Raw genomic sequence first — 14,500 nt, 5'->3', positions numbered from 1 at the left:
ATAAGGAAATATTACAAAACCAACCTGTCAGTTCTTCAAAAGGGTTTATTTCAACCAGCAAATTTTCTAGTGAAACACAGGTCTGAGAAATAACTAATTTCCTTCCAAACAGTAGATAATAAAGGTACAGTAAAAAAACCCCAACAATTCTTTGGGCTTTGAGAAGGCACACTGCAATGACCTGAAGGGCGCTTCACCTACCATTTCAAAAAAAACTCCGTTAAAAATTCACACTGAGGACAATCATTTGGTGTATCGTAATTTTATTGATTAGCTGCAGTTTTGTGTGAAAATGTGAAATTCAAATCAGTATTCATGTGATAGTGAACAAAGTCCATCATTAAAAATACAAATAGTGTTCTGCAGTTAAGTGTCCAAGGCAATTCATAGTTCAAATGATCATCAACTTTTACTGGAGCACTGACAAAAGCTTTCAAGCTTCCTCCACTCCTCTGCCTAACATACACCGACTACTAAGAACTAGTCAGTCTCCATGGCTCTTGAAGCCTACACGACAGTCGCTAACTCAAGAAAAAAAAGGTGATCCACAGCTGGTCCCCAAAGGAAGCACAGTTCAGTGCTGTGGGATGACACGAGATCAAGTGCTCTGTTCACCGCGCTTCTTTTCTCCATGACAACAGCCGCTTTGAGGGATTCCTCTCGTCTTCCAAGCGTCAGTTTCCCACATGAACCTGGTTCTCCTCGATCACCGTCAGCGCTTCCTGGGTATACATCTGGGAAAAGGATTAAAAAACCTTAACTCCTTCCCCACCCTTTCCGTGGGAAGGGCCCGTTTCGAGCGAGGGAGCTGAGGAGAGCCCACTCGCACCGCAGGACGGTCAAAGCCGAGAGCAAGGAGGGGGTGACCCGCCCCTACCCCGTGGCGGCGGGGAGGGCCGGCAGCGCTGGCCGGCGCCGCCCCCTCCACCGGGGCCGCCTACACGGCCGGCACCAGGCTCTTCTTATCCAGCGGCTGATCGTCCTCCTCCAGCAGTAGCTCGTCCAACTCCCCGTCCTCGGCTCCCGAGGCCTCGGGCCCGCCGGCGGCCCGGCAGCGCCGCAGGTGCCGCAAGGCCCGGCGGTGCTTTTCCTGCAGCCGCCCCAGCTGGGCGCGCAGGGCCTCCGCCTCCTCGCCCGGGTCGGCGGGGGGCTTGTCAGGGCCGGGCCCCAGCAGGGCCTGTCGGAAGAGGCAGCGGTTCTCGCGGCGCAGGCGGCGATTCTCCAGCCGCAGCCGCGCGTTCTCCTGGCGCAGCCGCGCGTTGTGCCACTCGCGCTCCTCCCGCTGCCGCAGCGCCTCGCTGTGGCTGGCCGCCAGGTCCGCGTACCGCTCCGCCAGCTGCTGCGGCGACCCCCGCGACTCGCCCCGCCAGCCCTGCCGCCCGCCGCCCGCCTCCGCGGCCCCGCCGCGCCCGCCGCTCCCGGCGGCGGCACCGAGAGCCGCGCGCCCCCCCCGCGCCGCGCCGCTGTCCCAGCGCCCGCCCACCGCGCGCATGCGCCTCATCCGTGCCGCGCCCGCCGCCGCCCGCCCGCAGCCGCCGCGAGCCGAGGGAGGGCGTCCTGTCTATGCAAATTGGGGGCGGGGCCTGAGCCGGCGGGGGGCGGGCCCGGGCGGGGCGGCCCCAGCGCGCGCCCCTGCTCTGAGCGCGGGCGGCGGGCAGGGGGCGGGGCGGACGCTGCGCTCCCGCGCGTGCCCGGGGCCCGGAACTGCGGGAGGGCCTCGCCTGGAGCGGCCCTGGGGCCGCGAACGCGGCCGCGACGCTGCTCCCGGCACAGCGGGCCGGTCGGAGCCGCGTCCAGCCTGGCCTTGAGTGCTTCCACGTGTGGGGCACCCACGCCTTCTTCAGGCAACCTGTGCCAGTGCCTCGCAGTAAAGAGTTTCTTGTTTAGGTCTGGGCTAAACCTGCCTTCTTTCAGCGTAAGGCCATTTTCTCTTGCCTTGTCACTACATGCCCTTGTGAGAAGTGCCTGCAATTTTCTTGTAAGGCCCATCTGAAGGGTGCGGTACGGTCTCCCTGGAGCTTTCTCTTCTCCAGGTTGAACAGCCCCAGCTCTCGTCTCAGTCCGGGAGAGGTGCTCCAGCCCTGGGATTAACCTAGGGGCCCTCCTCTGGACTTGTTCCAGCAGCTCAAGGTCATTCTTGTGTTGGGGGCTCCAGAGGCGGGCAGAGGGGCTTGCGCTACTGTGGAATACAACAGCCCAGGCTGGTCCCTGCCCAACAAGGTGAGATTTAGTTTTCAGGTGTGGTTGCACAGTCCTCTGGTATTCATGTGGGCCTTGTTACCATTACTTAAAAAGCAGTGACTGCAGCACAAAGGAAAGGTGATGTTGACTCAGAAGCACTTCTTAAATGAAGACCTGGTCATACAAATGTTGCTCACTATATCCTAGCGTTGCCGGGTTGTTGGGATTTAAGGAGTAAGACATGTAGACTAGAAAAATGTGTGACTAGTTTTGACAGCTCATAGATGATATGGCTTAAAGTAACAAGATTGTTTGGTATAAACACATATAAGCAGTTTTCAATAGAAGAGAAATAGGATGTAAAAACTCTATATTGAGAGTATTTTGTAATGTGTGGTGAAGTCAATCTTCTGAAAGTCTCTTCAATTCTCTTTTCTGCCCTCCATTACGTAACACATGTTGGTATCTGCAGATAGGCAGTCATTTTGAGATTACCATGACTGTACACTACATATCACTCTGGGCTTCTGTGTCTATTTTACTCTTCAGGTTGTAAACTGTTTGTGATGAGAACCATGCTTTGCTTTATGATTCAACATGTGGTTAACTACCAATTGAGTCTTGAGTATGGACCCTGAAGTTCAACAAATAATGTGTGCCAGTAATTGTAATCATTATTTACAAAACCTTTTCAGTTTTAAATGATAGCTGTTTATTTAAAACATTTAGAAAAGCAACAGCAAAGCACTGCAGAACAGAAATAATCTTAGTTTTACTGTTCTTTTGCTGTGACTGCTAAACAGAAATGAGCAAGTATTTCCTGTATTAAGCCATTTTCCAAGGAGAGATTGACTAGGGCGTTGTAGAAGTTCGACATCATGTGTTACTGGACTAGTTTTGCATTTTGCTTGCATGTTCATGAAAGAAATATGTTAATGCCTGTGTATGAGTCACTTATTAATGTTGCTGCTTTATAAATCTATGGGTATACCTACCCATAAAACTTTACTTTGAACTGTAGGCCAAGTCCCAAAGAGCACTGAAACTCTTCCATTTTTGTGGAAGTGGACCAGGGCTTTGCACTCCACAGAAACAGTGCAGAGGGTAATGTAGAGTTTGAGCTTTTGATGACCAGTAAGTTAAATGACAGTCATCATTAACAGCACCTTCACTTTGATCCGAGTTCCTCAAGTTTTGCAGTGAATGCTGTGTCATGGGTCTCAATTTTGTTTATTCACCGATTTTAGTTTTGTCATGTGCTTTTATTTGATGCTGGAAAATACATGTATATATACCTGCACAAGGAGTGATAGTCTGTATTCTTAAAAAAATCAAATGGCATATTAGAAGGGTATTTACTGAGTTTCAGATTCCTTGGACAATGTTTAAACACCAGTTTGATGTTCATAGGTTAAAGGCAATGACAAAAAGCAGGGATTGGGGAAAGAGGATAAATCAATACAGACAAACTTTTGTTCCATGATAGGGTCACACTCGAAAGTGTGAAGGGGGAGGGTGAAAATGGAGTAGTAACTGAAGAAGTTGAGACTAGTTGTGCAGTTTTCAGTGATTTTTTGCTCACTGAATGGCTGTGAAGGACAAAGTATTTTAAACAGCAACAATACAGTAGTGATAAATATTATTCTATTCCTTTTGATCAAAGTCCTGTGTTTACTTAATGGTGTCAGGTCTCTGTAGGTAAGAGAAAGTGACAGTGCTTGTGGACTATCAGCTGGCATTAATTTTGAACCTTGTCCAACCTGCTCAGGAAAATGGCTCTAGAAAAATACCTCACAAGGAAAATAAAAACTCTTTGTGCCTACCGTTCCCCTTATAACTGAATCCATATTTTTGAAGTGAAAAGAATTCAAGCAACCCTGCTTCTTGTGGTGAATATTAAGGGGAATATTCTCTGTGGGCTTTAGGGGAAGATATACCAAAAGACCCAAACTGAGTTTAGTTAAATATTCTGGTGCTTTTTTTTTACTTTTAAGTTACAGAGTAATAGAATGGCTTGGGTTGGGAAGGTTCTTAAAAGGTCATCTAATCCAAATCCCTGAAATATGCAGGGACAACTTCATCCATGTTAGGCTGCTCAGAGCCCTGTCCAACCTGACCTTGAATGATTGCAGGCATGAGGCATCCACCAGCTCTCCAGGTAGCCTGTTTCAGTGTGTCACCACTATTATCATAAAAAAATTTCTTTCCTATATCTGGTCTGAATCTACCCTCTTGCAGTTTAAAACTATTACCCTTTGTCCTATCACTGTAGACCCTACTGAAAAGTTTGTCCCCATCTTTCTTTACACCCTTGTTAAGTATTGGAAGGCTCCCTGGAGCCTTCTTTGCCGGGCTGAACAGCCTCACCTCTCTCAGCCTTTCCTCACAGGAGATGTGATTCAGCCCTCTCATCATTGTCGTGGCCCTCCTCTGGGTCCATACCAAAAGGACCATATTGGTCTTGTGCTCAGGACCCCAGAGGTGGATGCAGTATTCCAGGTGGGGTCTCACCAGAGTGGAGTAAACGGGCAGAATCACTGCCCTTGGCCTACTGGCCACATTTCTTTTGAAACAGGGTATGTTTGGCTTTCTGGGCTGCGAGAAGACATTGCTGGCTGATCTCCAGTTTTCCATTCACCAGTATCCCCAAGTCCTTCTTGGCAGGACTGCTCTTAATACCTTCATGCCCCACCCTTTATTGATACTGAGAGTTGCTGTGACCCAGGGGCAGGACCTTGCACTTGGCCTTGTTGAACCTTATGAGATGTTCAACATGGGGAGTGAACCTATGGGCTCACTCCTTCAGTTTGTGCAGCTCCCCCTGGATGGCATCCCAATCCCATCCCTTGGGTGTGTCAAACACATCCATTGGCTCTTCATGTCATCTCCAAATTTGAGGCTGCACTCAGTTCCCCTGTCTGTGTCACTGATGAAGATATCAAACAATACTGATACCAATACAGTCCCCTGAGGGACACCATTCATCATGGCTCTCCATCCAGACACTGAGCTGTTGAACACTACTCTCTGAATGCAGCCATCCAGGCAATTCCTTACTCACCTGATAGTCCACCCATAAAATATTCTCTCCAACTTAGAGAGACAGATGTTGTAGAGGAATGTGTCAAAGGCTTTACAGAAGGCCAGATAAATGACATCTGTAGCCCTTCCCCTGTCCACTGATGGAATCGCTTCATCACAGAAAGGCCACTGCATTGGTCAAGCAGAACTTGCCCTTGGTGCAGCCATGCTGGCTGTCCCAAATAACCTCCCTGTTATAGTTCGGTAGCTCAGTAGTCCCCAGGTTCATCCTTTCTATAAATAGCATCTCCCTGGAATACCATCCCAGCCTTTGAGAAATAGCACAAAAGGTAAGGAAATGTCCCATCAAATCTCTTTTCCACTGCATACATTACCCTGAAGTGTGTGTAAATATACTTCATATGGATTTTCCTGAAATGAAGTAGGTAATTTTGCTCTGATGCCACCAGTGCAGTATGGTTTTTAGGCTTGAACTTGACTCTTAAGTTGAAGCTCTGAAAAGCCCTCAGGATTTTGAGATAGATGTTTTGTGTACTCCTGAAGGTAGAAAAAATTCTGTGTACATGTGAAGCAGTCTCATTCAAGGGAAAGCAAGCAACAAATTTAAAAATGCAATATAGGAAGCATTAGCTTTTAAACTGGGGATGTAAGTGCCTTCAAAATAGCACAGTTCAGTGATGTCACCTTTCCAGTTGCAAGGCCCAACTGAGCTGGTTTAATGTGCTTATTTAGTTGTCAGTGTTTTTCAGAATCAAAGTGTATGTTAGCAAACAGAAAGTTTCTAGCTGACAGGTTCTGAATTTTCCAAGCGCAAGTAAGGATTAACTAGTAAATACATTTTCTTTGTGGCTCAGCCTGAAGAATAGCCTGGAAGACCCTTACTGGGAAAGAATATCAAGTCTCATTAAGTTGCATCTTGCATCAAGATTTCTGTGATGGCATGTAAAAGGTTAGCATGACTTATATCACTGGCATTACACTTCAGTGGACAGAACAGAGCAAATTATTAGTCTTGGGACCTCTTGAAAATGAATGTGATGAAAGAGCTGCAGAGGAACAAAAAGTAATAAATTAAAATCAGGGAAAGGAACAGTGCAGATAGGAGAATAATGCAACAGGAGAAGAAAGAGAAATTGTGATAACATGTAAGGGAGAAGTTTCCTGACTGACCAAGAGTGAAAGAGACAATGTGATAGTTAATAAATGATAACTACTAAACATGCTTACAATACAAGGTGTTACTCTGCCTTGCTTTTTCTGCTGACATAACAGGGAGTTTCAGTTTAGGTTGAGAAACTTAGGCATCTATGCTTACTCTCTAGCCCATGGATGACAAATAAAAATAAGGCATGGGCTTCTATCAGGAATTAGATTTGCCATGAGTAGAGAAATGGCGAAACATGGAGTGTATCAGTAGTTTGCTAACAGTCCTGGAAATAAAGTAGGAAAATGCCGGTCTATCTGTGGGTCCTTCTTGAGGCTGAGGGAATAAATGCCCTTGGAGAAAGTATCTATGGTCTGATGTATCAAGATGAAAAGAGCACTTTTTTCCAATGGAAAAACTTGGCAAACTGTCCCGTTCCAGCTTATTTTACCTCCCAAGTTTAGTTTTCAGTGGAACAGAAGTAAACTTCAGTTTAAAGAAAAAAATTCTCTTTAGAGACAATAAGACAGCACAGACAGTACTGTCGTACTGAGGGAAAATCTATAACAACATAATAGATGTAGTTCTCACAGCCTTGCTGCTGCTTTTAATTCATAAATGTTTTATGCAATTGAGAGGAAATTTAGTCAGCATTGCTAAAATAATTCTATTGATAGATCTTATAATGTCACCTGTCACACCTTTGTAAATTACCCTGTGTAGAAGACACAGCACATTTATTCTCAGCAGTCTTCACATTGAATTCAAGAGTAAAGAGAGGGCCCTTATTCTTATCCCTCTTCACCAATGCTTTTGAAATGCTACAGGAACATTATAAAAGGCAAAGGCACTTGGATTGTATTTACAGTACTGTCAGCCTGGAGTAAATGAGATTAGAAGTACTCTCTGTAACTAGAGATTGTGTTGAGTAGAATATTGGGAAGAGGAAGTGGGTCTGGAAGCTAATTTACTAACATTCTTGCCAGCCTGCTTTAGGCATTGTGTTTAAGGTGTCATTCTTCCTCCACTATTTTTAGTGTTGAGAACAGATTTATTAGAAGTTGCCTTTTCATCCTTGAAAAAAGTGATGTTTTGGGAATTTTGCAAGCATTTTGAGAATGGGATATTTGGCTTGGGAAGGTGATTATTGCTTAACTGGATTACTGGATTGCTGATCTTGGCCTAGGAAATACCTGTGGTCTGATGTGCTTCTTTCTTATACTTTTCCTCAATCTTTGTTAGTTTCATACATTGAAAAGTTTTATAAAATACATTCAGAGTTTCTGTTGCTTTTACTGTTAACATTCTTTTTAAAAGCATCCTTGAAAATAGTTTATTATCACCAAATAAATTTGGTACCAGCAGTTCTTGTGGATGCTTGACAATACAAATATGATTTTATTGAAACAGCCGCTAAAGAAGTAAGAATAGGTAATATTGATGCCGTTTATTTATTGTCTTCGTATGGACAGGAATATTAAAAGCCATCAAACACCAACATCTTTCTTTGACAGCATGATTTAATCCTATCTACGTGTCGCCTTAAGAAGAGCTGAGTATAAATAAAGAAAGCTCGACTTACCAGTTTCAATTAAGACACATATAGCTGTGGGAAAAAGACAGTTCCTCAAAACATTGTGAAGTAGAGTAGGTAACCTGAGTTCAGAGCTGCACATGTATTAGAGAAGAAAGAGAATGTGTGTTAAGAATTAAAGGTTGGGTTAAACTGTAAGAACTTCAGCATGCAACAAAGTCCCCCTCAGTTTGGCTTTCTGAACAAAGCCTTGTAATCTAAAATAAAAACAATGGCTAGACTCGGAAATACAGACAAGGGGTTACCTGTACTTTCTAGAAAGATCTCTGTGTATGTATGTTGTATGTACAGTGTGGGACTTCCTTTGTATAAGATGAAAATTGTGCTCTATATTGTATTAGTTTGAAAACAAACCAGTGGGAGACTCCCAATTCAGAACTACAATTTAATTGGAAAATTAAAAATAAAGGCAAAAAACAGTGGCTTAAACTGACAGTCAGGATACAACCTGACACCTTGTTGGTCAGAGTGGCAGTAGCAGTCAGATTAAATGGTGGCTGCAGTCCTTCTGAAGTGATAGATATGATTCTGTTGAAGTAGTGACCTGTAGAAGGGTCTGGTCTTCCTCTGATGGTCCAGTGGTGGTTAAGAAGCTCTTGTCCTCTGGGAATCCAGTAGGAAAGGCTGGCTTTGGTGTTCCAAACCTCAGAGTATATCCAGGTGGGAATGCTCAGTTCCTCCCCCTGAGTGGAGCATCTCTCGATGGGATGATGTAATTTATGAGTCATGCAGTGAGGCCTTGATGGCCCATTAGCAAAAGATGTCCTCTGGAGGGAATTATCAGGGATGAGTCATGAAGGAGATAGGGCACACTGCCCCACCTGCTTTGACAGCTTATGAAGATGGTGATAGACAAAAGAATACATACTTTTGCTTGCCTTACATTGTAACCTAAGATATATATTTTGGGATTAAGAAGCATCACATCAAGAGACGAAATTTACTAATGTGAAGGCCAGTCCTGAATCTTTGTTTAGGATCAAACTTAACAGTTTGGTCTTTGATCTGAGAATAAGGTCTGTGAATTGCATAGGAAAACTAAATGGTGACTCAGACATTGGAGTTGTTTCATCAGATTTGATGAGACAGCTAAGAATTATAAGTCTAAAATAAACCACCTAATTACAGGTAGTGGTTAAGGTCCCAATTAAAAGGATGGGAAAATTGCATACAAAATTACACTTTCAAAATTAGAACAAGACGTTTGGACAGCTGAAATAATATAAATATATATAATAAGCTAAATAGGTGTCTTGCATTTTGTATAGTTATTAATCTGTAAACCACATTAGAAAAAGCTTTTTAAAATTAGAGCATAGAAATTGTCTTTATAGATGGAAGAAAAAAGACATGCAGAAAAAAAGTGATTATCAACAATATTTTCAGTGAAGAATTTCAGTTGTAGTAAAAATATTGATCATCCCTTGTTTCCAGGAGAAAATTAGAAAATAAATCCTAAAATCTGGAGTTGTGTGCTAGACTTCACTTACAAAAGGTGTTGAGGACAGGAACAGATCAGATCCTGCATAGTGAATCATGTGGTGAAACTCATCGTGTGTTTGCAGCATATGTGTTTACATCAAATTATGTGTGTTCCTTTTATGGTCAGTCAGATACTTTTGAACACAGTTCATGTCATGGTAATGCAGGTATCTAAAAGTAATCAGGTAGATCTCATTCCAGACAACATTTTACTTTCTGTTGTCTATTAAAGGAGTCTGAAAGATGCTCCCATTGCAGTTGTGCCTGCATTAGACCACCTGCATCCCGTTCTCAGCACAAAAACATGCAACAGCTGCAAACTAGGAACCTGTAGTTTTAGTAGATGTTTGAACAGAGAAAAAGCATGGGGGAACACTCATGAAGTTCTAGTCTTTACCATATTTTACATTTCTGGGCTGTTCAGCAGATACAGCCTAAAGGCCTTTCTTGTCCTTTCTGGTTAAGAATCTGGTAGGTTGAGCTGGCAGGTCCAACACAGAACTGATGCCCAAAGAAAGTGATACAGCAAAATTGGAAGACAAAATGGAAATATCTCAAGAGGCTGTGTTTAAACCTTCAACCAGTCCACTGTCATTCTAAAGTAAAAAAAGTGAAGCTGGCAAAAGCAGGTTCCATAATTGCAAGAAAATGAAGTCTTTTGCAAAGTCTACTATCAGTTGTGATAATAAAATGATACTTATACAGTATATATACAGCTGACACAAAGTAAGGTGAAGTGGTCTTTACCTCCACCACAAATTCAAGGAAGGAGTTTGTATCAACATAAAGAAAAATAAATTCATGTATACATGTCAGTAGTAAAGACTGATGTTGACAATCAAGAGTTTCTTTAGAAAGAGAATTTTATGGATACTGTGGCAATAAAGAATACCTGTGTTGTATTGTTAGCTTTTCTCCAAGCAGGAGTAATTTTGTGTTCTCTGGTGTTTTTCATACTTGATTCTTCCCAAATGGTAATTATAGGATAGAAAAGTTGTCAACTGAAAAACTGGAAGACCCAAAGGAGAGTGCAGGTGGTGCCTGCATCGAGATTTCCCCATTGCACTGCTGGTAATTTACTCATGTAATAGCAGTGGTGCCTAGTAGCAAATAGGGGAAAATGCAGTAACTTTTCCCTATTCATTTAGAAACATCCAGAATCAGAATTTTAAAATCAATACCTTAGTCTAGGTACCCATTTCAATTTGCACTGGGCTGACAGAAGTTATATGTGAAGCACACATTCTTCCATTTTATTTGTTCAGAACATACATTAATTTAGAAACAATACTTTTGCCTAGTACAGAGATTTAAAGGGTGGAAAAGTTTTATAACAGCCGGAGTTGAAATAGTGTCCTTTTTCGATGGTTGCTGCATGGTTGCAAAATTTCATCTGTGATACTGGTCTTCCCTCTCTACTTTACAGACCAGCACAGAAATACAGAACAAAAATTCTCTCAAAGAAAAATAATTTTATAAAAATGAGCATTCATTCTGTAGATAATTATTATCTGGTTTATCTTCCAGTCCTCTGACTTGCAGCTTCGATATGCATGATGATATTGTTGAAGTTATGATTGCTAAGGAGACACAAATCAAAGGCCTATGTAACTAATTCCCAGATTATTTGTTCTGCCCCTGGGCTGCATACCTGCAGACTTGTAAAACAATGTGGGATTAAGATCTGATAAACTTTCTGGCTTGGTTTAAAACAAATTAAGGCAGCAGATACTCCAAAATGAGTTTCCACCCCCTTAGTTTTAACCAATCTCTTTCCACCAATAGGGACAGATAGATACGTAGATATAAGTGAAAAAAATAACAGTTTAGAACAAACAAACAAACAAACCCTGAAATAGCACCAGGCAAGAAAAAAATAACACTAATAATCCATTTTTCTTGATGTTTCAGGTATTTCTGTATATAATAGATATCAGAATCTCAGCATTAACCTGAATTTACACTTCTTGAATGAAAAATATTTTACTTCTGGATTTCTGTTTAATTCAAAATTGATAGGGCATTGCCTTTTCCATTCTCCTTAACAAAGAATACCACTGTATTTACATCTATGAATATACAATAAACAATAGGAACAATAGTGATAGCTTTCAACTGATATTAATAAAAATATTTTTATTTTATTTTCATTGCTTCTTTTAGTGTGATTGGGTAGTTAAAAGTGCAAATTGTGTATGTCAATTCTTAGATTCCCAGCTGTTTTCTTATGAACAGTTTCTACAAGTACATGTTTTGCAGAGCAAAATTGTCCCTTGTAGAGAATGATCTTTCAAAATCAGATGGTAGTTTGTGTCCTCTTGGTTTTACACCCTTAATTTTCTTTATCCCTTATTCCCAACTCTACCAAATGAACATATTATTCAGACTAGAAACAATGACAGAAATGTCAGTTTCTCATCTATCAAATATATGGCTCTTTTAATTCTGGTAGGCTTATGTCTGTAAAAAGATTTTATTCATTTTTTACTTTTTAAGTGATGTAAATAGACCAATCCATATGAGTATCATGGTAGCATACTAGTTTCAGTCCCTACAGCAGTTGTTCACAAATGTTAACAGTGTGTACTGACGTCTAGGATGTTATACTCTTACATATATAGAGAGATGTAAATGTTTTAAAATTACAGTAATCACATTTTACGTATTTGTAGACAATACTGGTATTAAACATTCAAAACTTCTAAATCTAGGCCACATCTAGAAAAATGTATTTTTGTAGTTTAGGTTTTTAGTTCTGTAATGGTAATGTATTTATCAGTTTCCTCCACAGTTGTTTCATGATGAAATCTGTTAATATATTATTGCTATAAACAACTATATTAGAGTGTAAATATACAGACTAAGTGCTGGGTCCTGCACTTTGGCCACAACAACCCTTGCAGTGCTACAGGCTGGGGGCAGAGTGGCTGGACAGAGGCCAGGCAGAAAGGGACCTGGGGGTACTGGTTGGTAGCAGGCTTATCATGAGCCAGGGGCATCAGGCTGGACAGTGTGCCCACATGACCAAGAAGGCCAGTGGCATCCTGGCCTATCAGCGGTAGCGTGGCCAGCAGGACCAGGGAGGTGATTCTCCCCCTGTGCTGGGCTCTGCTGAGGCTGCACCTTAAATTCTATGTCCAGTTCTGGGGCTCCCAGTTTGGGCAGGATATTGAGGTGCTGGATTGAGTCCAGAGAAGTGCAATGGAGCTCTTGAAGGATGTGGAACACAAGTCCTATAAGGAGAGGCTGAGGAAGGTGGGATGTTTATTCTGGAGAAAAGGAGGCTCAGGGGAGACCTTATCACTCTATAACTGCTTGAAAGGAGGTTGTAGCCAGGTAAGGGTCAGTTTCTTCTCCCAGACAACCAGCAAGGGGACAAGAGGACACAGTCTTTAGCAGCGCCAGGGGAAGTTTAGGCTGGACATAAGGAACAAGTTCTTCACAGAAGGGGTGGTTGGGCATTGGAATACGCTGCCCGAGGAGGTGTTGGAGTCACCAGCCCTGGAGGTTTTTAGGAAAAGACTGGATTGTGGCATTCAGTGCCACAATCTAGTTGACAAGGTGGTGTTAGGTCTTAGGTTGGGCTCAATATCTCAGAGGTCTTTTCCAAACTAGTTGATCTGTGATTCTGTAATTCTGTGTGTGATTGTTTATGAATGTATCCATATATTTACACATAAAGATCAGTCCAAATCCCAATGAAGTAAAGTAGGTACTAAACTTATATTAAAAAAAATTAAAGCCTCTGCCATTAAATTTTAGACATAACTGCACTTCAGCTTTTACAATTAGCACTATGGCATATAATTTTATTAATAATTATTTCTTTTATTTTTAATCTTCTTGTACTAGGCCAGATTCTTTCTATATACCTTAACTATAATCATTCTATACTCTGATATGTTTAATATTGTAGGAGATCAAGGAGCAATGTTTGCAGAAACTTTAAGAAGTCAGAGGATAGCTTCAAACATGAAAATACAAAAGTTCTTACTGTAAAACTGCTGGTTAAATCACTGAGTGCTTTACCTGAACATGGGATGAATGAAGTAAACCTCGTCTGGAATATTTGTTTATTTGCCAAGTCTTACTTCAGAGGTGTTTGATTTCTTCAATTTCAATTCCCGACTTTTTTCTTGAGTAATTTTTGTTGGTTTATTGAAAATAATCATATATACATATATCTATATATATATATGTATATAATAATAATATATATACATATATATATGTATATATATGTGTATATATGTATATATATGTATTATACGTATATATATGTATATATATACATAATATATATATATACATATATATACGTATAATACATATATATACATGTATATACATGTATATATGTATATATGTATAATCATGTATATATGTATATATGTATAATAATGTATATATGTATAATCATATATACATATATATACATATATATATATACATATATATACAAAAAAAGTACTAAACCTAGAATTAATATTACAAATGTGAATCTTTTCATTGGGATTTATTTAATTGAACCTGATGCCAAGTTCTGTATTTCTGTGATATGTATAATAAAACTCTTCTGACCATTCCATCATTTATCTGGATACTCAACCAAAATTAAGAACAATGGCAAATATATATGATAAAAAAAAAATCTAAAGAGAAATCTGTATCAGTAATTATTCATCTGAATACAAAATACAGCCTGGTGTGCAAAAAATAATGGTTTGTCTTTACTGGCTGAATGGAGAAAGATGAATTGCGAGAACTGGAACAGAATAGCTGGAAAAGCCACAAAACCTAACATTTTAATGTTCTTCCCTTTACAAAATCTTTGCTTGCATGATGTGGAAAATCTGGGATAAAATGGTATCACAGCACTTCTAGAAAGTCTTATAGGAGCTGACCAAAAATAGGAGGCTGTTCTCAAGTCAGTCTTGAGCAAGACAGAATAATTAATTCCAATGATTCCTATGGAATCACATAATAGAATCATGTTATGTCCAAAAATATTAAAATATACATAGTAATTTTTTAAAACAGCCATTGTTTAAGAGATC

At 41.0% G+C, this 14,500-nt stretch overlaps 1 protein-coding gene and 1 long non-coding RNA gene across 2 annotated transcripts in view; one reads left to right on the top strand and one right to left on the bottom strand.

Annotated features, from left to right (window-relative positions):
- Window positions 1–246: 246 nt before the first annotated feature.
- TUSC1 (tumor suppressor candidate 1) lies at window positions 247–1,501 on the bottom strand. The gene is made up of 2 exons (XM_032097242.1): window positions 878–1,501; window positions 247–734 (listed from the first exon to the last, which is right to left on the bottom strand). Exon 1 carries the CDS (start codon window positions 1,499–1,501, stop codon window positions 938–940), a length of 564 nt encoding a protein of 187 aa, XP_031953133.1. The 3' UTR covers window positions 247–734; window positions 878–937.
- A 183-nt stretch (window positions 1,502–1,684) lies between these two features.
- Window positions 1,685–14,500, top strand: part of LOC116438415 — a 52,182-nt gene continuing 39,366 nt past the window's right edge. Inside the window, exon 1 of the long non-coding RNA XR_004237727.1 lies at window positions 1,685–2,220. This is a non-coding gene — a long non-coding RNA (uncharacterized LOC116438415). The remainder of the gene's footprint in view (window positions 2,221–14,500) is intronic.

This window comes from Corvus moneduloides, chromosome Z (genome assembly GCF_009650955.1).
Source record: "Corvus moneduloides isolate bCorMon1 chromosome Z, bCorMon1.pri, whole genome shotgun sequence".
NCBI classification, from domain to species: domain Eukaryota; kingdom Metazoa; phylum Chordata; class Aves; order Passeriformes; family Corvidae; genus Corvus; species Corvus moneduloides.
Note: the sequence above shows the minus strand (reverse complement) of the source record. Positions and strands in the feature narration are given on the sequence as shown.